Raw genomic sequence first — 25,151 nt, forward strand, 5'->3', positions numbered from 1 at the left:
ACACTGACAATAAAAAACAAATCTGTCACCAGCAGGTCCTCCAAGCCAGTGGTTTTTAGTTAGCTTCCTGATTAAATTAGTCTAGGAATATTTTGAGTGTGCTATTAAAAAGGAAGCAAAATGCTGAAGTCTAAGGTAAGTTTTATCTCACCTTAGTTGCTTTTTCCTGACAAAAATAAAATTCATAGGTGAAGGTAAAAATAATTTAGATTTTAAAAAAGAAAAGTTTAGAAAAGTGGGGCTGGAGTGATAGCACAGCGGGTAAGGCGTTTGCCTTGCACACAGCTGACCTGGGTTCTATTTCCAGGATCCCTGAGAACCTCCAGGAGTAATTCCTGAGTGCATGAGTCAGGAGTAACCCCTGTGCATCGCCCGGTGTAAATCCGAATAGCATGGATCCCAGTATCCCTCCCACCCCTATGCCCCCATCCCACCCTGCCTCTGTGGCAGGGCAATCCCTTGTGTTCTCTCTCTTCTTTTGGGTGAAAAAAACATGTTTTTGTTCGGCATACACTTGAAAGAAAATCTTTCTGGTAGTCAGAGAGGGAGGGGGAGGGAGGGAGGGAGGGAGGGAGGGAGGGAGGGAGGAAGGAAGGAAGGAAGGAAGGAAGGAAGGAAGGAAGGAAGGAAGGAAGGAAGGAGAGAGAGAAGGAAAACACTAGCATCAGCCAAATACATAGTGTGACAGACTGACAATGTGCTTTGCACATGGGGGATATGAATCAGTCACCAGCTCCACACAGTCCCCAAAGCACCACCGCCATGACCCCCAAGCAGAGCCAGGAGCAGGCCCAAATGAAACAGACCGAGTTTGCTTCTTTTTAATGAGCATGAATATCCTTTTAAGTAATTTTAAATGAGGGCTTAAGAGACAGAACAGGTGAGTGACGCTTGTGGCCAACATAGGGTCAGTTCCCAGCACAATATATGGTCCCCTGAGCACTTCCAAGAGTAGTCCTCAAGTATGGCTAGGGTGTAACCCCTCCTCAGTACACCCCTCCTCAGTACCCCCACAAAAGAAACAAAAAAGGGGCCAGGGTGATAGTATAGCAGGTAAGGTGCTTGCCTCCTGTGACCGTGACTTGATCCCTGGCATCCCATATGATCCCCCAAGCACCGCCAGGAGTGATTCCTGAGTCCAGAGCCAAGAAAAAGCCCTGAGCACCACCAAATGTGGCCCAGAAACAAACAACAATAACAATAACAACAACAACAAAGTAAGTAATAAATGAATTAAAAGGAGGAGACAATACACTCTCTGCTCAAAGCACAGGAATTAAGTTTCAGCAACGTACTTGGATTTTTTGGCTGCAAGTTCGGGGGTAGGAGGAGGCTGTTTATAGGTTTGGGGGCCATACCCTGCAATGCTCAGGACGCATTCCTGGCTCTGCACTGAGATGATCCCTATGCAGTAACTAACACAGGTCACCTGTGTTCAAGGCAAGCACCCAACCCACTGTCCTCTCTTTCTCGTCCTCCAGGATCCTACGTATGAGCTTGAAAGCATTTGGTGATGCAAAACAGAAGAATTACTTGCTTTGAAATTTCATAATCAATAAAAACTTTCCTTAATTTTTCTACATAGAAATATTGGCAGAACTCTTCATGACATTGAAGCTAGAGGCATCTTTAAGGATGAAACGTCACTTGACATTTCACACAAGTGGAAGCAATGTTAAACAAATGGCAGCACATCAAGAAGCAAACAGCGACCAGAATACAAAGACAGCCCAGAGGGGAAATTATCTGCCAATCACTAACCCGATAAAGTGTTAATATCAAAGCTATATAAAACACTGGTAGAACTCTACAAGAAAAATACATCCAACCCTATTAAAACACGCTGAGGAAAGATGAACAGAAACTTCCTCAAAGAAACACAAATAGCCAAGAGGCATATGAAAAAACGTAAAGTAAATTTAAACAATGAGATACCACCTAACACCAGCAAGTCTGGCACTCATTAAAAAGAACAATAACCAGTGCTGGTGAAGATGTGGAGGGAAAGGGACCCTCACTCACTGCTGGTGGGAATGCCGACTGGTCCGACCTTTTTGGAAGTCAGTACAGTCACTATTCAAAAAACTAGCAATTAAGTTTCCATACACCCAGCAATTCCATTCCTGAGAACACACTCCAAGGGCCCAAAAGCGCAATGCAGAAAAGGCATCTACACTTTTATGTTCATTGAGGCCCTATTCACAATAGCCCAAATCTGGAAACAATCCAAGAGCCAAAGAACAAATAAATGGACAAAGAAACTCTGACACAGAGAATTCTACTAGGCCATAAAAAAATAAATAAATAGTATTCTAGGGGAAAGGACAGTTCAGATAGAGAAGGGAGCACCAAATGGAGGGTGTTTGGAGGATCCTCCCAGGAGGGGAGATGCAGGTTGAAAGTAGACTGGACTGAACATGTTTGCCACTCAATGCCTCTTTGGCTGATCACAACACCCAAAAGGAGAGAGAGAACAAAAGGGAATGCCCTGTCACAGTGGCAGGGGGGGATGGGGGGGATGGAGGGTGGGAGGGATACTGGGATCTGTGGTGGTGGGAAATGGTGGAGGGATGGGTATTTGATCATGGTATGACCGAAATTCAAGCACAAAAATTTGTAAATCTACAACTGTACCTCATGGTGTTTCACTAATAAAAAAATTTTTTAAATAAATAAATAAAATTATGCAATTTGCTACCATGTAGATGGATATGGTGTGTATCATGCTTGGTGAAGTAAGCATGAAGGAGGAGGAGGGACAGAATAAGTTCTCTCCTATGTGGGATAAAGAAACTTCAAAGGGAATAACAAAGCCCTGAAGGCAAGAGAAACAAAGGGCAAAACTGGTCCTCAGTAGGAAGCTTGCCACTGGAGTGAGGGAGTTGAAGGGGTAGAAGCTGGGGAAGGGAACACCAGGACAACGGTGAAGGTGAAGGGAAAACACGGCTGCCAGAGGCTGGCTAAGGAGTAGGAAGGGAACTGGGGACATTGGTGGAGTGAATGGTAACTGGTGAAGGGAGAGGTATTGGAACATTATATGCCTGAAACTTAATGAATAACTTTGTAACTTTAACTTAAGGTGATTCCATTTAAAAAAAAAAAAAGAATCAGCAGCCTGATGGCAACGTCAGACTGCCAGATACCCCAAAATTGCTGCTGTGTTCTTTGGCCAGACCCCAAAAAGTTGGGGCAAAGTTTACCAAGAAAGTAAACGGCCAAAAGTTACGTATGTGGGAGACACACCCACGAACCACCTCCGGCTCAGCTATATAATTGGAGGCATGGCCTCTCTGTTTCCTCATGAGAAGGGGGGCAGTGCTGGCTCGTCCTTCAAGCCCTACCGAGGTCACGAGTTGCCCCCCACAAGTGGCTCTCTGGCACGGCCATGGCTCCAGAGGCAAAAGGACTTAGTCCAGAGCCCAGCAGCTTGCAGCAGAAAAGTGAATGGACCATGCGTTAAACTACGGTGCCATGCCTTCCCAGGAGGGAAAGGGTGTTGCTCCCTTCCGCCTTTTTCCCCCCTGGCAGCAAGGTGGCTGCAACCTCAGAGCTTATAGGAAAGCCAGGTACAAGCCGGTGGTGACGAGGCAATTGCAGTCTCATGGGAAGGGGGGCGGTACCAGCACGTCCTTCACGCCCTACCGAGGTCACGAGTTACCCCCCACGAGCAGCTCTCTGGCACGGCCATAACACCAGACACACAGAAACCAATCTTGTAATCATCTGGCTCTTTGCAGAAAACCAAAATCGTGGCCACATGACATTATCTGATTCTCATAACCAGCTATAGAAAACAAAATATTTCACAATGCCTTTTCAGCAATTCTGACTGTTTGGGGGGAAATTCTAAACAATAATGGTGCATCTTTTTTCAAAATAATGAATGTAATCAATGTAGAGAAGAGTTAAGTAGAAATCATCTGCCTCACAGGCATTTGAAGTTCTTGGTGGTGAAAAGTGAGTACTGGTGAAGGGAGAGGTGTTTGATCATTGTATGACCGAGACTTAAACCTGAAAGCTTAGTAACTTTTCCCACAGTGATTCAATAAATAAATATAAAAAGAAAAAATTAAAAAAAAATTAAGGTGGAGTTCATACCCAATTCAATCAGCTAATCAGTGGCTGAATAAACAGCAGTACTCCTACAAAAAAAAAAAAAAAGCAGCAGCAGCAACTATGGGACTGAGGAAATAATTCAAAGGGCTGGAACACATACTTTGTTTTGCAAAAGTCCCTACTTCGACACCCAGCAGTAAAATGTCCCTATCCCCAGTACCACTAGCATGACCCGGAGTAGTCTTCCCAAAAAAAAAAAAAAAAAAAAAAAACTACCAAGAGGGCATTTTGATTTTTACCACTTTCTCACCAATAGAAAAATAAAACTTAAGACTTTAGATCACATGGGGCCACAGAGGTACAGTAGGTAAGACCCGTTGTTCAATTCTGGCAACTTCAGATGGTCCTCTAAGTCCACCAGGAGCAATCCCTGAACACTGCCAGGTGTGGCCCCAAAATAAAAATTAACTAAGTAAATAAATATTTTTAAAGGTGGGCTTGGAGAAAAAGTGCAGTCACTTAGAGCACTTGCCTTGCTACCAAATAATCATGAGTTTCAATCTCAGCTCTTTGATCCTAGCAGTTCGGCTATCTACAATCCACGGCATCACAAGCAATTTTCAGACACACACAATTTTAGATGGTGTGTGAGCATCAAAAAAGTTCGCGACCCTCAGCAAGATCTGCAACAATGAAAGAGCTAATGCCACAACTAGGAAACATAACTTCTGGGGAAAGTGAGAGTGAGCACCACAGCAATCACAAGCATAACTTGTGTCTTTCAACTAAGAGCATGACCCCAAGAGAACATCATGTCACGTGTGCAGGTACCACAGCTCAAGGAGTGAAACCTCAGTAAACACAGCAGCTAAGTGTGCATGCATGGAAACCTCATATGCAACCAGTGAGGGCCATAGCTAAAACTGTACACGCACCAAGCCAGCACTGTGCAAATCCTAGTCATCACAAAAATAATGTTATCAACAAACAACAATGGGAACTGGGAGGGTGGAGGGATTTAAGAATAAAAGTAGGTCTGGGAGATGACTCAAAGGACCAGATCACATCCTTTCTATGCACTGCATGATTCCCAAAGCTCTGCTGGGAGCAACCCCCATGCAACCCCCCATACACAACAGACTGTATATTCACCTCCCCACATCACAAAAACTAAACCCAAATTCACTGTCACTGTCCTCCCGTTGTTCATCGATTTGCTCGAGTAGGCCCAGTAACGTCTCCACTGTGACACTTGTTTGGCATATCGAATACGTCACGGGTAGCAGGGTAATATATATTCATTTTTTATTTTACTTCCTCAGTTGTCAGTAGTTCACAATGAATTATCATATAAAGATAACAATCGCACGAGCCAACAACGTGATACATGAGAATAAGGAGGAAGTAACTGCCGTCTGTTATAAAATATCAAGCTAATTTTTCTTATTGTGATTTATGAATGCTTACGAAACATTCTATTTTATTTCAACTCAACAGTTAAGGAATAGTCTACATACTCTTTTTAATGTTTTTGGCTTGTGGATGTGGCTGAATTCCTCCAGCTGGAAGACCGTAGGTGCTTATTCGCTGTACAAGACTCGCTACATTCCCATGCCGTTCCCGCTTGATGGGCAAATTGTCATCCTTAGATTCTGTCTCTTTCTTAATTTCCTATCAGTAAGAAAATCCGAAAACAGGCAAATTAAGTTACAGTGCAAGTATCAAATAAAAATGAAAACACACACAGTGCTAATTTTACAAAATAATAGTTCTAACCAATTTCTCTCCCAATACTTATCTAAAGAGTACAATATACTTTAACATTCGTGAGTTTAAATCTTATCAGAACCACAAATGAAGGTAAATAAAAGGGGGGTGAAACACCATCTCTACCTCAACACATAAAGAAAACCTAAGACTGTCGTCCCCACCCCGAGACCCCAAGTCATCACCCACGAACGGCCTCTCTGGCTCCTGATCAAGCTGCTTAATGGCCATGATCCCAGAGTCTCAGAAACAAATCTCGAAACCCAGCAGCTTTTGGCAGAAATGCATCCGGACCCCGTAGTAGGCGACTGTCGCTGGGCCACCCCAGGGGGGAAAGGCTGTTGTCCCTCCACCTGCTCCCCCTTGGTGGCTCGGTGGCCGTCATCCTCCAGAAGCCATTGGACAGTCAGGTCTGGGCCCACAGTTACAAAACTTGTTGGGCCTCACAGGATGGGGATGGAGCCGGTCCTGGTCTCCCCATTCCAATGAGACCCCAAGTCATCGCCCACAAACAGCCTCTCTGGCTCCTGATCAAGCTGCTCAACGACCATGATCCCAGAGACTCAGGAGCAAATCTCAAAACCCAGTGGTTCTTGGCAGAAATCCCTCCAGATTTAAGTGTTAAAATTTCGGAATTTCAAAATCACATGGCCCTACTGCAGCCATGTGACATCATGTTATTCATAACCAGCAATAGAACACAAATTGTCTACTGTTGCTTTTTCAGCAGATCTGAGTGTTGGGGTAAAATCTCAAATAATAATGGTGGGTCTGGTGTCGAAATATTGAATGTGACCAAAGTAGAGAGAGGGTAATGTGAAAATCATCTGCTCCACAGGTAGGGGGAAGGTGTGGGATGAGGGTATAATGGGGTTTTTGGTGGTGGAGAATAGGCACTGGTGAAGGTACGGGTGTTTCATTATATGACCAAGACTTAGACCCGAAAGCTTTGTAACTGCTCTCACGGTGATTCAATAAATAAAATTATATATATATATATATATATATATATATATAAAGAAAACCTAATATACATAGACAAACAATAAGACAAATGATAATTCTATGTCAATGATGGGGAAACATTTCTTAAAGGAGAACAGAGTATATTTTAAGATTTTTGGCTCAGACAATGTGTTACAACAACGAATTCTGCTGTTTGTAGGGCAAAAGCAGTCACATACTCGCCTGAACATAAAGTTTTATTCCCATAAAATTTTATCTATGGACATTATGTAACAACTTCATATTTTCACACCATGAATTATGATTCTGATTTTTCCAACTGTAATTCTTAGTTATCATTCCTCTTTATTATGTTATGTTCAGAAACATAAAGTAGAAATTGGCGATATTCAAACTTGGGCTCATTCTCATCAACCCAGTTCTCACAGAAGATATACAAAACTAGATATAATATGAAATGAGCCAGACATTTGAGACTGCATGCAAGAGGCCCAGGTTTGATCTCTGGAACCACCAGACACAGCCGCTCCCCACCCCCAACTCCCCTTCAAATCAATGAGCTGGGAGCAGTCACTGAGCACTGGAAGTTGCAGTCCACTCCCCACAATAAAAATTAGATTTGCTATGTTTAGTGATTGAAAACTCAGTGTATAGTAACACCAATTCTTTCTACAAACTAATGTAATGATGCAATGATATTCCGTAAGTATAACTTAGATTAATCAAATGATTCTATGTCAGAACGTGAGAACCAAATTTCCCAGGGCACCCACTTGCCAACGGACTCTCTTCCCTAATTTCTGAATGCAGAGTGCCTCCAAATTATTCTCTGGCGAATGTTCAACAGTCAATTTTATGGGATACTTATAAACTGTTAAGAAGGCTTTCATGCTCTGTTCTTCCTTCTACCTTTTTCTTCTACCTTTTCAGCCAGTAAATGAAATATCTTTTTCACTGTAGTAGGGTCAGGGACATGGCTCAGGGATAAAGAGCATGCCTAGCAAGGTTAAGTTCAATCCACTAAAGTACTGTAAAAAATAAAAAATAATAATGACTACAGCATGGTAGCATCTTTTTTCTACCAAATCCACAGTCCTGACTTTTTAACTACTCCAAGGGATTGAGTAGTTTAAGTTATTTACAAAGAAATATTGTAAATAATTATTGACAAAGAAAACTCAGTAAAACTGAGTTTCATTTTACAAATACGAAAAACCTATACTACTATTATCATTAAAGAACAGTCAAGAAAATTACAAAAATGGATAACGTCCATATATGGTTAAGGAATAGAAGGTAGCAAAAGAGTCTGAAATATAAGCAAATAAAGGGAATCTAAAAGAGGTTGGAAAATATATATTTTTCATCTATTAAAAGGTAAAGGTAAAGGTAAAGGCCCTCCCGTTGATCATCAATTTGCTCAAGCGGGCCCAGTAACGTCTCCATTGGAGACTTTGTTGTTACTGTGTTTGGCATATCGAATACTCTCGGTAGCTTGCCAGAGGGGCGGAGGAATCGAACTCGGGTCGGCCATGTTGGCCGCTTGTAAGGCAAACGCCCTACCCGCTGTGCTATCGCTCCAGCCCTTCATCTATTAAAGTAATCAAAAACATTAACTCTTAGTTGCACTAAAAATAGTGTAAAAGATCAACAAAATTCACAAATCAATCCCCTTTGTGTAATAATTTACCTATGTAATGATTTGGGGTATCTAATCATGGTGCGGGCATAGTCATGATCTAAAAGCAGAAATCAAGGAACTTCTATATCATAAAATCAAAGGTCACAATGAATAATAAAAACCAGTGTAGGGCAAGGCTTCTTTGTTCTTCCCCAAAGAAAAACATTCAAATCACCAAATTCCTCAACAGCTATAATTCTTTCATGCTAATTAAAATTCAGGGACTACATATAAACATTCTAAATTTAACATTAAGGATTTCTGAAAGTGTGACAAAGTACTCCCACTTAACAGAAGCAGAACATCAGAAGATATATGTATTACTAAGTAAAAATGAAAATAAGCAGAATTAAACATTAGATGTTGCATGCCCACTATTTTAGCTTTAACTAACCCTACATTTATGTTTAAAAGTTCTCAATCTAAGAATATGGTTTATATGGTCCAAAAATTTGGTTTGAAAGAATGTAAGTATTAATGTATTAGGACAGAACTGTCTCAAGTAATCATGACGAACCTGGATGTTTCGAAACCTTTGTCAAAAAAGTTCTATGTAGAGTAATGAGCAGGAGAAAAAACTCCTTAATGTGAAATCAGACCTATGTGTATTCTGAGTGTCAACATTTTAAAACTCATCTAGAAAAGATGACAGCTATAATACAGCAGAACTATTTTATTTTTGAAAGTGAAATTATTCTACCCCTACCCTACCCCAAATATGCTTTTCTACACAAAATTGTCATCCAACATGGACAAAGGGTCTCCTATTTCAAATGCCCTTTCCCAATTTAAAAAATACACAAGTAGGAAAGACAGGGGAATTATAATTATGTACATTCACATTCATTGTCAATATCATCCTACTCCTTTCCTTCTTGTAACACAAGAATGTTAATAAAAGCTATACGAAATTATGTGGGGAAAACAATAAAGAACTCTTCTTTTGCCCATATTCTCTCAGCAATAAAAAATGTGCCTTTCCAGTGCCCAATGGAAACGAACCATAAGAACAGAATTGAGACCCGAGGCTGGGGGGCTGGGGACAGTGAACTTGGGACAACGGCAGAGAAATACTGACACTAGGGGTGATGGGAGTAGTACAGTAGTGTTCCAAGCATAAAACACTAATATTCATTCTACTGTAAACCATTGTTCCTCAGAGGGTTTTTTTTTAAATGGTAAAAATGACCCGTTTAATGCAAAGCTGTTAGCACACTTATAAAAGATGAGAGGGTTCAAGGTCATCATGCCTCAATTTTTTTAAAATTTTAGAGAAAGGAAGAAAAATCTCAACATGCTAACTGAAATTAATTTACAAAATCCCACCAGGGCTGGAGAGAAAGTAAAGCGGGCAGGGCACTTGCACTGCACATGGTCACTGGAGTTGGATTCCTGGCACTACATATGGTCCCCAGAGCCCAACCAGGATGGATCCCTACGCACAAATCCAGTAGCAAATCCTCAGAAGCAGGTGCAGCCCCACCAAGAAAACAAACAACAACAAAAAACCAACAATCATTGGTTGTAATCATTTTAAATGGTCGCATTTTTCATACTGACTTTTTCGTCAATTTGAAAATGTTATTTTGTGCCTTCAGCTTAGGATGAGAAGAGTTTTAAGGTAGGAAATACAAAAAAAAAAGGAGTATGGTGCTGCCAGCAGGTCAACCTGTACCTGCGGGGCGAGTGCATCAGCAGACTGATGTGCCTTCAGGCTCCCTGACACCCCAAAATTGCCACTGTGCCTTTGGCCAGACCCCAATAACTTAGGACCAAGTTTACCAAGAAATTAAATGGCCAATGAGGGGAGATGCATGTCGAAAGTAGACTATGGACTGAACATGTTTGCCACTCAATGCCTCTTTTGCAGACCACAACACCCAAAAGGAGAAAGAGAACACAGGGGATTGCCCTGCCACAGAGGCAGGGGGGGATGGGGGGATGGGGGTGGGGGAATATTATCCATGGTGGTGGAAAATGGGCACTGGTGGAGGGACGGGTATCTGATCATTGTATAATCGAAACCCAAGCACAAAAAATTGTAAATCTACAACTGTACCTCATGGTGTTTCACTAATATAAAAAAAAAAGAATATCAAAGAAAAAAATAAAAAATAAAGAACATTACACCATGAAAAAAAAATTAAAAAATAAAAAATAAAAAGAAATTAAATGGCCAAGATTTATGTGGGAGCCCCGCACACAAACCACCTACAAAGCTCATTTATTTGCCTTCTTTCAGAGACCCACAGACAAATCTCAAAAGAGATCAAAAGCCACAGTTAATCTTGGATCCGCAGATGGCTTAACAGACTGGGGTAAATCTGAGGGGGGTCAGTTGGTCTGGAGGTGGGTTGGCCTGGAGCCCATCTAAACAGAGCCCCCCAGCCTAACTCCACCACCTCAGGAGGGACCTAACCAAGATCTGTCACTGTCACTGTCACTGTCCTCCCGTTGTTCATCGATCTGCTCAAGCGGGCCCAGTAACATCTCCATTGGAGACTTTGTTGTTACTGTGTCTGGCATATTGAATACATCACGGGTAGCTTGCCAGGCCATGCCGTGCAGGCGGGACCAAGATCTAATCTACTGAAAATTCTGGTATGCAGGTTTTGTGACTGAAATCTCCAGACTTTCTCGAGGTCAGGATGGGCTACCTACCCAACACCTCCCTATACTTCCAGAACCCTCGGCAGTCACATCCACACTTCAAAGTGGCCACTGAATTGAAAAGCTATTCCAGCCTTGCCATCTGGATACCGAATGTCCTGAACAAACACCATGACCTCTTAGCAAACCATAATGTACAAAAGGAAAAGGAGAGAGAAAGAGCGCAAGAAGGAAAGTGCCTCCCACAGAGGGTTGGGGGGTGGTGGTGGGGAAACAGGAACACTGGTGGTGAGAAATGTACACTGGTGGAGGAATGGGTGCTGGATCACTGTACGACTAACACTCAATTATGAGCGGCTCTGTAACGGTCAACCTCACAGATATTCAATTAAAAATTTAAAAAAATTAAAGTAATGTGGCGTTCATGCCCAATTCAATCAGCTTAATCAATGGCTAAATAGTAGTACTTCTACATAAGAAAGAAAGAAAGAAAGAAAGAAAGAAAGAAAGAAAGAAAGAAAGAAAGAAAGAAAGAGAGAGAGAAAGAACAGGCCAAAAAGTGAGGAATAATCGTGTGTGCTAATTATTAAGATCTACATGAAAAACACTCTCAAAAGTTACTCAAGTCCTGAGGCCACAGCTGAGTGCTGATGAGTTCAGGTTCCGGCACTCAAGCCTTCCTAAGTTTTTCTACAAACCAAAATATCTTAACTCCAAAGCTTATTGACTCAAAGAGGGAAAATTAGAGCTCTTTTTGTTTGGTTTGTTTTTGTTGTTGTTATTTGTTTTGGTGGCCATACCAAGTGGTGCTCAGGGCTTATTCCTGACACTACTCTCAGGGATAAGTAGGTACCTCTATGTCTAAATTTTATTTCTACATGTATTACATTCTGGCATATCGAATACATCACGGGTAGCTTGCCAGACTTTGTCATGCAGGCAAGATACTCTCAGTAGCCAAACAGTAAAAACAGGTCTCACAATGTTATAATGACAGTGACATTACTTTTTAATATGCCACTTGTAAAACAATTTAGTATGATCACAATAATAGTGAGTGCTTACTATTTGCAATAATAATTACTTATTATTATTTACAAATGATATAACTCAAAAAGTGCTGTGTTGTTGTAATTACATGTAACTTTGACATTTCACCAATTATTTTAATTGCAATTCCCAAAAGTTGTCACCCATTTAGTATTTTGTTACCTACAGAGTTATTTTTCCTCTATCAGTTTCCAATGAAAGTAATCAATCATGAAACATTCTTCTAATATAAATTATCACTAAGGTTTATTTGAGAAGGTAAGTTTCATAAAGCAAGGGATTCAAAATAAAGCCCATATGAAACCAAATAGTTTTTTCCTTCATTCAAATAATTATTTTTTATGAGACCAGTGAAAAACAAAGATTTTTAAAAATGATTCAGCGAGGTTGGGGAAATGACTTAGTGGTGGAGCACTCTTGCCTTGCACACGTCAAGCCCTGGGTTCAATCCCCAGAACCACAAAATATATGAAAATAAGAGCATCAGAGTAGGGGGAATAATCTGATATTTAACACATAACCTCTAGTCTCTTCCAAAGCAGCCATGAACAATAGATAATCTTATTCCCCATACTGCTACTAAACTTTTCCTTAAAAGTAGTTTTTAAAATTAAAAAGACCTAATGTCTAAGCCATTGGCAACTATCACCCAATCTGCCTATTGTCTGTCATCTACAAACTATTCACTCGAGTCATCCTGAATAGGATTAGCAGAACACTAGATGAAGGACAGCCATGTGAACAAGCTGGATTCCGAAAAGGATTCAGTACCATCGACCATATCCACACAATAACCAAGCTCATTGAGGTATCTCGGGAGTTCAAGATGCCGCTCTGTCTAACGTTCATTGATTTAAAGAAGGCCTTTGATTCTGTTGAGACGGAAGCGGTCATGGAAGCCCTAGCCAATCAGGGCGTACAAACTCAATACATCAGGATCCTTCGTGAGCTCTATTGCGGATTCCCTACCAAGATCTCACCATTCTACAAAGAAGTAATCATCCATATCAAGAGAGGGGTTCGACAGGGTGATACCATTTCACCAAAACTCTTCAGTGCCACCCTCGAGAACATCATGCCACGACTGGAATGGGAAAACATGGGAGTGAAGATAGATGGTCGGCAACTACACCACCTCCGCTTTGCTGATGACATCGTTCTAATAACACCAAACATCACCCAAGCAGCACAAATGCTGAACGACTTTGACCGTGAATGTGGAAAGGTCGGACTACAGCTGAATCTTACGAAGACAATGTTTATGAGAAACAGCCTTGTTCCTGACGCTCCATTCGCTCTCAACGGAACCACCATCTCCGAATGCAACAGTTATATATACCTAGGTCGAGAAATCAACATGATGAATGACCTGGCACCTGAGTTGCGCAGGAGGAAGAGAGCGGCTTGGAATGCCTTCAAGAGCATTGAAGAAATAACTAAAAGGACAAAGAACCTCCAGCTACGAGCACATCCCTTTGATTCCACTATTCTTCCTGCATTAACATATGCCTCAGAGACCTGGACCCTACGAAAACAGGATGAGAACACTATTCGGGTCTCTCAAAGAGGAATCGAAAGAACTATGCTTGGAATATCACGATTCACTCAAATGAGAGATAGAATCCGGAGTTCTGATCTTCGTCAACGCTCAAGAATCAGGGACGCTGTCTCATTTGCCAAGACATCAAAAATCAGATGGGCTGGACACGTAATGAGGTTTACAGACAACCGCTGGACTAGAGCCATTACTGATTGGATTCCACGGGACATCAAAAGATCACGTGGACGCCCACCTATAAGATGGTCAGACTTCTTCGTCAAGACCCTAAATGATCGGTTTGAAGCTCTGCATGTTCCTAGAACGAACAGATACCATTGGGCTACCCTAGCACGCAACCGGGATGAATGGAGACGTTACTGGCACCCGCTCGAATAAATCGATGAATAACGGGGATTAAGTGATTAAGTGATAATGTCTAAGCATTTAACTTATGCAATAAGCATTTATCTTATGCAATCTGAAAAATAACTTGTAAATGCAATATAAATTATTTAACTGTCTAAATTATTTTTAAGAGTTAATTATTTAAGATCTTTTTATGAAATAAAGGGGAGTAAAATGATACAAGGTTAGAGAAAAACATTTTAAACACCAGCAAATTATTTTATTCATGTTAGTTTTCTGCAACACTTGTGCAAATACCCTGTTTCCTTGTTCCTTATAACACCAAACATATCGCTTTATTACTCTCAGAGAACTCTTCCAAAGAAATCAAGAAGAATTTTTAATTTAAAAGTAAGTAAAGCAATGCACTTACCGGTGCTTGAGACATCTGAGAACATAGACACTTGTTTTTTAAAGCACCAAAGTAAAAACATCGTAACAATGAGATACTAAAATAATCTGTAGTACTCCCCTGGGTTTGTATAAACTTAAAATTATACTAATATTTCATAAGTATAATCATAAGAGTTTTGTTAGCCTCTCTGGAAACTTTATTTCACTGTAACATATACCTTATTTCTCTGGAACTCCCAGAGCTTCAATACTTGTACAGCAAATTCTGTTTCTTCTCCAGTAACACTCCATCCCTCCTCCCGCCTCAACCCTCCTCTGACTCACTCAGGATATAAGACTGCACTCTACCCTAATTTGAAACTCATTGGTGAACAAAGTCCACTGATAATTAGTAAGTATCTATAACTAGCCACCTTCAGTAAGCTGCTGTTATGTGTTACTTAACCTTCGGAAGGGGTGGAGTGATAGCACAGCCGGTAGGGCATTTGCCTTGCCCGTGGCCAACCCGGGTTTGATTCCTCCGCCCCTCTCGGAGAGCCGGGCAAGCTACCAAGAGTATGCCGCCCAGACAGCAAAGACTGGCAAGCTACCTGTGATGTATTGGATATGCCAAAAACAGTAACAGCAAGTCTCAGAATGGAGACGTTACTGTTGCCCGCTTGAGAAAATCGATGAACAGCAGGACAGTGCTACAGTGCTCATCTTCGGAAACAGAGCTTAAAGGGTACCAACTATGCTAACTGCCCTTTCTGAGGGGCCTCCTCCCCCAGAGTTGTTCATGGGTCTCAGAGACTATTCACAACAATATTTGGTCAACCAGGGGGAACTCCCAGGGCCTGAAGATACAGAACCGCTCAGGCCATGGAGCAGAAACAAGGTACAGCAGGTACGGTGCCTGCCTTGCATGCAGCTGACCCAGGTTGCATGTGTTCCGCCAAAAGCAAGGGAGCAGGCACATGGGTGGGAGGGAGAAGTGCTCAGCGCTAGGAACAAGTAAGGCCACTCCAGTCAGGCTCAGCTCTATACTCCAAACTGCTTGAGGGTAGGGGGACAGCACGGTGAATGCAGTGTCTGGACCGTAACTAAAGAGCGATCTCTTTGAGCCCACTTGTACCTTCTTTAGGGGATATCAATCCATTTCTATGCTAACAGTTTTTTTTTTAAATATTAATGTTTCTGAGTACTACCTGATCGTTCAACAATTTTAAGAAAAAAAAGCTGTTTCTTCTAAAAGGTAAAATTCTTGGGGCTGGAGCGATAGCACAGCGGGTAGGGCGTTTGCCTTGCACGCGCTCGACCCGGGTTTGATTCCCAGCATCCCATATGCTCCCCTGAGAACTGCCAGGAGTAATTCCTGAGTGCAGATGCACGAGTAACCCCTGTGCATTGCCGGGTGTTACCCAAAAATAAATAAATAAATAAATAAATAAAAGGTAAAATTCTTCTTAGTTTTTTAAGATCCAAGAAATGCATACTCTGAGTATTTTAAATGTCTTCATTGTATCTGTTAAAGAGTTCTGTGATCAGTGATCTTTGAGGTTGCTATTAAAATTGTTTGGAGAATCCCATAAACCACGTCCATATTAGAAAACAAACAAGAATCCTGTATAATTTCAAGTGAAAGGAAAAGTAGCATCTCTTTTACTTTAAATCAAAAACGTGCATGTGTGAGGCCCTGGGTTCAAGTCCCAATACTTTTAAAGATAAAAATAAAGTGAAAATTGATTAAATTTAGTAACAAAGGTAAAGACAGCACAAGCCAAAACTAAGCTGTGCTTATGAAGAAAAAAATTCTTAACACTGTTACTCCAGTGAACAAGTAACTGATAAGCATGAAATAGCCTTATTACTGACAGAAAAATTTAGTGGTCTGTGATGTGGAGAGAAGATCAAAAAAGCTACATTTCCTAATTTCATAAAATAATCCAGAGTTAGACTCTAAATCTTCAATTCTACTAAGACTGAGGGACGTAAGGACACTAGAAAAAACTGAGGCTAATAGAGACTGGTCCATCACATTTATGCAAAGACACCTTCAGAAAATAAAAATGCAAAACAAAGTAGCAAGCTCTCAGAGAAGGTGCAGCAAGGTGCACCATTTTGAAGAACAATATGATGAAGGTAGCTATAATGAACTTAGAGCAAACAATACAGCTTTACACTGGCAGATGTCATCTAGGACTTTTGCCACTAGTTAGAAGCCAATGCCTGGCTTCAAAGACTCAAATACACGTTGATTCAGAAAATCTGAAGGTCTTTAAGAAGTATGCTGAGCTACACTGTCTGTGCTCTAAAAATGAAAACAAAGACAGTACAAAAGTCTGCAACATGGTTTACTGAATTACTTTAAGTCCACTGTTATGAAATACTGTTCAGAAAAAAAATTCCCTTCAAATTATTACTGCTGACAATGTGCTCAGTCACGGAAAGAGCTCAAGTAAGACAAAATTATTCTACAGACCATGGATGAAGGAGTCATTTCATACAGTCAAATCTATTAAAGAAATACATTTGGGGGATAGCGCTGTGCCTCAGTGTAGAGTACTTGTCTTGAAGAGTATGACCCTCGGAGAGAGGGGAGAGACAGGTAGAGGAGGGAACAATAAGGGAAAAACATTTCAGAGCCCACGGTTAACAGTGCTGCCTTGTGAGCAGGAAACTGCGGCGCCTCCCAGTTTTGAGCCCCAGAACTACTGTTTGTGCCTTAGCACAATGCCAGCAGTTCTACTTGGAGGATCCCTAGGAACTCAACAAAGTATATGATCTCAAGGACACGGCAAGCAAGTAAGTGAGCATCACAACTGGGTCCAACTCTGGTAACTGCTGCAACCCAAGTGTGAGGAAGAGGAAGCACCACACTCAAGACTGAACAGAAACACAAAGTGTACAGGACTGCAACCAAATGTGTGTTAGACCCAATCAGGCAGAACAACAGTAACCTTTTTTTATTTTAAAAAAAAAAAAAAAAACAGCTGTGGCAGCATGGTGACAGCCTTCTTTAAGAGCCTATTGGGGGCTAGAGCAATAGCACAGAGGGTAGGGCGTTTGCTTTACACGCAGCCAACCCGGGTTCGATTCCCAGCATCCCATATGGTCCCCTGAGCACCGCCAGGAGTGATTCCTGAGTGCATGAACCAGGAGTAACCTCTGTGCATCGCTGGGTATGACCCAAAAAGAAAAAAAAAAAAGAGCCTATTGGACAGAGAGGTACGGGCTGGCAGTGACGAGGTGTGCAAAGGCCTCTCAGGATGGGGGGTGAAACTGGCCCATCCCCATGCCCAGACAAGACCCCAAGTTGCCGCCCCCAAACAACTACTCTGCTCCTGATCAGCCATGATCCCAGAGGCACAGAAAACAATCTCGGAACCCAGCGGATTCTGGACTGTGAATGGACTGTGAACTTAACTACTATGGCCCATGCCACCCTGGGAGGGGAAGGGTGCTTGTCCCTCTGCCTTTTCCCCCTAAGCAGCAGCATGATGACCACCTTCTTTCAGAGCCTACTGGACAGAGAGGTACGGGCTTGCAGTGATGGGGTGCATGGGGCCGCTAGGGATGGGGGGCGGAACCGGCCCTTCCCCCAGCCCAGATGAGACTCCCTGAGTTGCCGCCCACGAACAGCTCCTCGCTCATGATGAGTCATGATCCCAGAGGCACACAAACTAATCTCAGAACCCAGTGGCTTCCAGCAGAAATTCCTCTGGATTTAAATCTAGAATACCAGAAATTCAAAACCGCTCTTCATTACCAGCAACAAGAAAGCAAATTATCTAATGATGCCTTTACAGCAGGTCTGATAGTTGAGGGAAAAATCCAAATAATGATAGTGGGTCTTCTGTCAAAAAATTGAATGTTAAAAAAAAAAGTAACACTTTCTGGCTTGCTTATCTTGATATTTCTTTTCTTTTTTCCTCTGGACAAGTCTGTATCCGTCTTCTTTCCCTTCCCCTCCTTTTCTTTCCTCTCTCTTCCCTCTTTTCTTTCTGTTTCATTCCTCACTCTCCCTCCTCCCTTCCTCTTCTTTCATTTTTTCCGTATTCTCTTACACACATATTCTTTCACTCCTCCCACCTCTTAAGTAAATTCCACTCAATAAAAATACATTCTTAAGTAAAATAATAAATAAAAATTTTACATTTTCTAAGGCTTTAACTGTCACAGGGATAGGGATTTTTCTGAGATGTGGGCAGAGGCAACACTCCAGAAAACATTTTGAAAGAATGTTTGAAAGAAATTGATACCATCCCTCAAGGATGATTTTAAGGATGATGCCATCCCTCATGGATGATGACGCAAGGGAATAACTGAAGATATGACAGAAATAACAGAGAGCTAGAATGAGAACTGGAACCAGGAGATATGACTGAATTGCAGCCAGTTATCATAATCAAGCTTCAGCCCCACGTGCATAAAAACTTTTGCTAGAGATGCATTTGAGATAGGTGCTACTGCCAGTGAAGATGCTATAAACGTGACTAAAGAGAAAACAAAAGATTAAAATCTCACATTGACTTTGTTGATAAAACAGTTGCACTGCTTGAAGGATTTGTTAAAATTTTGCAGGAAATACCACTGTGAAAAAAATAATCAGTGAACAGAGTGTTATATGCTATCAAGAGAGCGGAAATGATGGGGGGGTGCAAAGGGGGGCATGTGGTGGCATCTGTAGCCTCAAGTGCAATTGGGGACATATTGTTTGCTTAAAGAAGGTTATCTGTAGGGGTGGAGGTTAAAGGGCCAAGTAATTCTTCACCTGAAAAGGGGCCAAGTAAGTTTAGGAACAAACCTGTGCTCTAGAGTGAAACATTTTTAGGAAGGCAGAGGCGTAGCAATGGGGGCACTGGGGAGAGTCGAATAGAAGTTTACACATCTTCGTTCAAACCTTGTATTCCTTTAACAATGCCAGGCTACCTCTTCTTAGAATAGCTCTAGTCAGCAACTACAATCATCACAGTAAGCCTATTTTCCTTCTTTTAGTGACCTTCTCAACGATTTATTCCTTTATCTCCTCTGCACCATTCTGTATTTTACTGACCAAGTCAGAGCTTCTCAGCTAGGGGCTAGAGGGCCCCCATGTGGGCCTCCAGGCTGTTCCAATCACAGCACAAGGCCAAAGGCCAACAATTAGAACAGGGAAGTCTCAGAAAAGGACCAAGGTCAGGACAAGGTGGGAAATACTGGCTAAGGACCCTTGGAAATGGTATCCTGGAACATCTAACTAGATATATCAATGCCATTTCCTATTACCTTCATTCACTTTCTTCAAGGCATTCTTGACTAAAACTATCTTTATCTATTTTGTTAGTCACCCTTACGGTTCTAAATTTATAAAAAGATCAAGACAAGTGGATAAAGAGAAAAGAATAATACTGCAAGGTAGGGTACACGGAAAGTTATGATCACAGCACTGCTACTGGTCTTCCACCCAAATTCAAATCACTTAACACAGAAAACCTGGGGAATACAATTTGTCAGAGAAAGTGAGATGATTCATTACTTACATAAAATTTAAACCCCGCTTTAAACAAAAACTGACATACGCTAATGGGAACTAAAAATACTATGCTGTTTAGTTGTTTTTTTTTTGGGGGGGGGGGGGAAGCAGGTACCAGACTTGGAGGTGCTTAGGCCCTGCAGTGCCAGGGGGCCATACTAGCCATGCTGAGGGCGGCAGGTACAAAATGCCTGATTATTTAACTCAGGTATTACAAAACGCAGAACATGTACTCTACCACTTAAGCTATCCCATCTATGCAATTATTGTTGTATTTGGGAATATATTAATTTTTACTTACCATTTACAATACTAATGTAGATAACAATTAATTAAAACTATTTTTATCAGTAAACAGGGTGAGATAATGTGTCTGCCGCCTGGAAAAGGAAGAGCGCACTAAAATTTAAAACAAAAATAAATCCCTGCTATAGCTGCCATCAGAAAAGACACATATGTTGATGCAAATGTCATGCTTCAAAGAAAGCTTACCAGGGCTTCTCAGAGAGATAGCTCAAGGCACAGGAGTGCATGCCTTTCATGCAAGTTTCCCAGGATCAATCTCTGGCACAGCATGGTCCCCTGAGTACATACAGAAGTAGTCAAAAGGAAAATTTAAAAGGGGGGTTGGGAGAGGGGCGGGGGGTGTAGACAGAAGACAGGAGTGATAGGAGAAAACTTATTGAGAAAAATCACTTACCTGGTGCTGCTAACATTCATCTTATTTGCAAACTAATTCTTAATTTACTTAAAGTTAAATATATAAGTATTTATTATATACAGACTTAATATTATATGCAAATGTCCTTAATCAAAAGAAGAAAAGTTTAAATGGACATAAAATCTCACAAAAAGGGGGATGAGAAATAGTAAAGGAACTTTCATATGCTTTGATGATGAACTATAAAAGTCACTTCAAAAAGATTCTGGATGTTAATTTTCTCGATTTCTCAAGCGGGCCCAGTAACGGCTCCATTGGAGACTTTGTTGTTACTGTGTTTGGCATATCGAGTATGTCACAGGGAGCTTGCCAGGCTCTGCTGTGCGGGCGAGATACTCTCGGTAGCCTGCCGGGCTCTCCGAGAGGGGCGGAGAATTCGAACTCGGGTCAGCCATGTTGGCTGCGTGCTAATATATATCTCAATATTTCTACTATCAAGAGTCACCGTCACTGTCACTGTTCATCGATTTGCTTGAGCGGGCCCAGTAACGTCTCCATTGTGACACTTGTTACTGTGTTTGGCATATCGAATACATCACGGGTAGCTTGCCAGGCTTTGCCGTGCAGGCGAGATACTCTTGGTAGCTTGCCGGGCTCTCCAAGAGGGGTGGAGGACTAGAACCTGGGTCGGCTGAGTGGACCACGTGCAAGGTAAATGCCCCATCTGCTGTGCTATCGCTCCAACCCACTTCCAAGAATCATTAGAAATAAATTAAAATATATGTTGATTAAGAAACCATATAAAAATGTTTCTGACAATGTTTTACCCATCCAAAACTGTGGGGTGGGGGTAAGGGGTGGGGCTGGAGAGAAAGTACTGCAAGGGGGCATGGGCCTTGTACATAGCAGACCCAGGTTTGATCTCTCCTCATTCCATATGGTCCATGAGGTCTATCATGAGTGAGCCAAGAGTATGCCCTGAGCACCACCAGCTGTGGTCCAAAAACCAAAAATATAATAAAAACATTAAAAAAAAAAGGTGCAAGTAGAGGTAAGAGAAAAATAATTGATTTATAAAATATGGGCTGGAGCGATAGCACAGCGGGTAGGGCATTGCATGCAGCTGACCTGGGTTCAATTCCTCTGCCTCTCTTGGTGAGCCTGGCAAGCTACTGAGAGTATCCCACCCACACAGCAGAGCCTGGCAAGCTCCCCATGGCGTGTTCAATACGCAAAAACAGTAATAACAAGTCTAACAATGGAGACGTTCGTTACTGGTGCCCACTGGAGCAAATCAATGAACAACGGGAGGACAGTGCTACAGTGCTATAAAATACAGTCATTTAAAAATGTGAATTATAGTCAACAATATTTAAGAATAAAAAAAGAACAAAATTGTTACATATTGATATACTGCATCATATAGAAATCAAATCTAACATGAGGCTGATCTGGGTTCAATACCCAGCAACCCAAACAGTCCCCAGAGTACTATCACAAGTGATCCCTAAGTATAAAGCCAGGAGTAAGCTGAGTACAGCTAGGTGTAGCCCCAAAACAAAATGTAAAACAAACAATAAAATACCTCACAATATGTTATTAATGAATATAAAAATCTTTAAAAAGCAAAACTTACTTAGAATGGCAAAAAAGAACAGATACACAATTGCAATTATGGGTGTATTTATGGTAACAGGGCAAAGAAGAGGGAGAAAAACAAGGAAACAAGTTTTACTGACGCCAGCTTCTAAAATCTTAAGCATCGTGATAGTTACACATATTTATACCTTTGTCAAAACTCAAAATTCTAAGGACAGAAATAATTTACAACTAAACAAGTTTTAGTTTTTTTTAAAAATACATGTCTGAAGTCACTGTCTTCTTTGAAATCTTCCATGCTGCTCGAAATACGGGAATAAAAAGGGTCTTATAAAAACCCTGGTGCAGAGGCCAGAGAGTTACAAGACTTAATGTTCTTGCCTTCCATACAACCAACCATGGTTCAATTTCCACCACCACATTCAGTCCCCCAAGCAGCACCAGGAATGATCCCTGAGCAAAGTGCCAGGAGTAAACCCTGAACACTGCCAAGGGTGGTATTTCAAAAAAAAAAAAAAAAGAAAGAAAAAACAGAAACAATATACACACACACACACACACACACACATATATATACACAAAACTCTCAAAAACACGAGATCCCCCTACAAATACCTGATACAAGTTATTTTATCAAACAATGCTTGCTTAACCACTTTATACTTCTGCATAAAGTGCAGAAGTTCTACTCAACTTTCTTCTAATCCACTTATTTACCACAAAATGCTCACAACCTACTAAATCTATAAACACTTCACAATAGGCCAAGTGCTATGTAGTATACAACAATGTACTTCAAAATGTACCATTATTTCACTTAAAACTGTGAGGTAATATGATTAATGCTTCTTCAGCAGATGGAGGGGATACATGTTAAATAATTCGTCCACGAAGACCTGAGTCTGCGAAACTGCAGAATCTAAAACCCCAAATCATAAATGCATGCTATCCCTTAAAAGAAGGATCTCTTAAACATTCTAAATCAAAATATGCTAAGAAATATCAACTGAAGAAATATAAATGAGACATCCCAGAGCTGCGTGCAGGTTACCCACTACCACAGACATCCCGCAAGGGACCTCCAACTTCAGTTATGAGTCAGGCAACAGAAAGATCAACAACCCAAAAAGCCACCTGCATGTCACTCATCACAAGGAGTTCCTGTGAGCCTCAACCCCAGACAAGGGGCAGCATGTCCATGACCCAATGGAGGGGAAAGAACCAGCAGCATCACTTCTGGCACAGGTGTCACGGGTGAGGGGAGAAAGCCTCCATCTCCAGACTGAAGCTTCCTGGGTCATAAATAACGAAGAAGCAGAGAAAGTCACTGTCACTGTCCTCCCGTTGTTCATTGATTTGCTCGAGCAGGCCCAGTAACATCTCCATTGTGACAATTGTTACTGTGTTTGGCATATCGAATACCTCACAGGCAGCTTGCCAGGCTTCACCGTGCAGGCAAGATACTCTCGGTAGCTTGCCAGGCTCTCCGAGAGGGGCGGAGGAATTAAACTCAGGCCGGCTGTGTTGGCTGCATGCAAGGCAAACGCCCTACCTGCTGTGCTATCGCTCCAGCCCAGAGAATGTCAAGTGTACTAATGAAGAAGGACAAACTTGGAAGGAGCCCAAGCACACGAAACCTCTCTATGCTCTTGGATAAAGAATGCAAAGTAACAATGATTAGGTTGTTCACTGAACTGAAATAAAGAGAAAATATGAAAACACGTTGATTAGGAATAATCAAACTAAAGAGCATGGTAGAATTTTAAAACACAACAGAATAAGCAGAAGAATTACAGAAGCTCCTCCTTCACTGCAGCCACAATACGTGGGTATGGAAACAATCTAAATACGCATTAAGAGATGAATGGATAAAGATGTGGTCTAGTAAATGCTTAATGGAATACTACCCAACCATGAGAAAGAGGGAAACTATAATTTAAAAAACATGGATGAATTTGGGGGACAGTGTCCTCAGTGAAATAAGGCAGAAACAGAAAAACAAATTCTAAAGATTACCATTTTTATGAAGTCAAAATAAGCCAAACTCAGAAACCAAGACTAGAATTATGGTTACCAGGTACTAGGGATTGGAGGAGATTGGGAAATGTTGGTTAAAGATTATAAACTTCCTGTTGTTAGATGACTACATCCTGATGATATATTATACAGTCTTGTGATAATACTTTATTTTTATTATGTGATATAGTCCTTGAAAGTTGTGGAGAGGTCTTAAATATTCTCACCCATGGTTCAACAATAATGTTAGATAACTCTGTAGTGGTACTCATTTCGCATTATCAGATAAAGACACTATACATCTTAAATTTACAGTGTTTTTATACGTCCATTATATTCAATTTGTAAAAAAAAAAAAAACTAAATGAAACTCTGGAAAAAAAATTACAGAAGCAGAAGAATGATTCAGGATGCTAAACACAATATACAAGACATCATCCAAAAAGAACAAAAGAAGGAAAAAACTACTTTTAACAATGAAGAAAACATAAGAGGCCTGATGGAACCGCCTGAAGAGAAACTACAAATGAACTATAGCAGACCCGGAGGAAAACAAAGAGCAGGGAGGCTGCTCTGATGAGAAGGAAGCTGAAAGCTTTCCCGATTTGCATACGCAGATCCAGGAAGCTGGGCAGCCCCAAAAGAATCAACCCTAACAGAAAAACACCCAGGCACAGCATAATTAAAATGGCCAGATGAGGGGACACTCAGGTGGAGGGTGTGGTGTTGGGAAACAGCATGCATGGAACCCTGTCATTAGCAGTATTGCAAATCTCAGTGCCTGAAATAAAAACTAAAAATAAAATGGAAATCTTCAGAGTGGCAAGCGCCATTTTAAAAGACAGAGCTATTATCATGAGAGCAGCAAGAGCAAAGCCAAAAATTACCTAGAAGAGAGCTCCCTCTAAAAATCACAAGGCAGGAGAGAGAGTACAGGGCCTAAAGTATGATG

The 25,151-nt window shown here is 41.3% G+C and overlaps 1 protein-coding gene across 1 annotated transcript in view; it reads right to left on the reverse strand.

Moving 5' to 3' along the window:
- The window catches only part of CD2AP (CD2 associated protein), a 142,987-nt gene that overhangs the window by 71,234 nt on the left and 46,602 nt on the right, over window positions 1–25,151 (reverse strand). The window contains exon 3 of the mRNA XM_056126263.1: window positions 5,574–5,727. Within this exon, the coding sequence (XP_055982238.1) occupies window positions 5,574–5,727 (154 nt within the window). The remainder of the gene's footprint in view (window positions 1–5,573; window positions 5,728–25,151) is intronic.

Source organism: Sorex fumeus, unplaced genomic scaffold (assembly GCF_029834395.1).
Source record: "Sorex fumeus unplaced genomic scaffold, SorFum_2.1 ptg000061l, whole genome shotgun sequence".
In the NCBI taxonomy this organism is placed as follows: Eukaryota; Metazoa; Chordata; class Mammalia; order Eulipotyphla; family Soricidae; genus Sorex; species Sorex fumeus.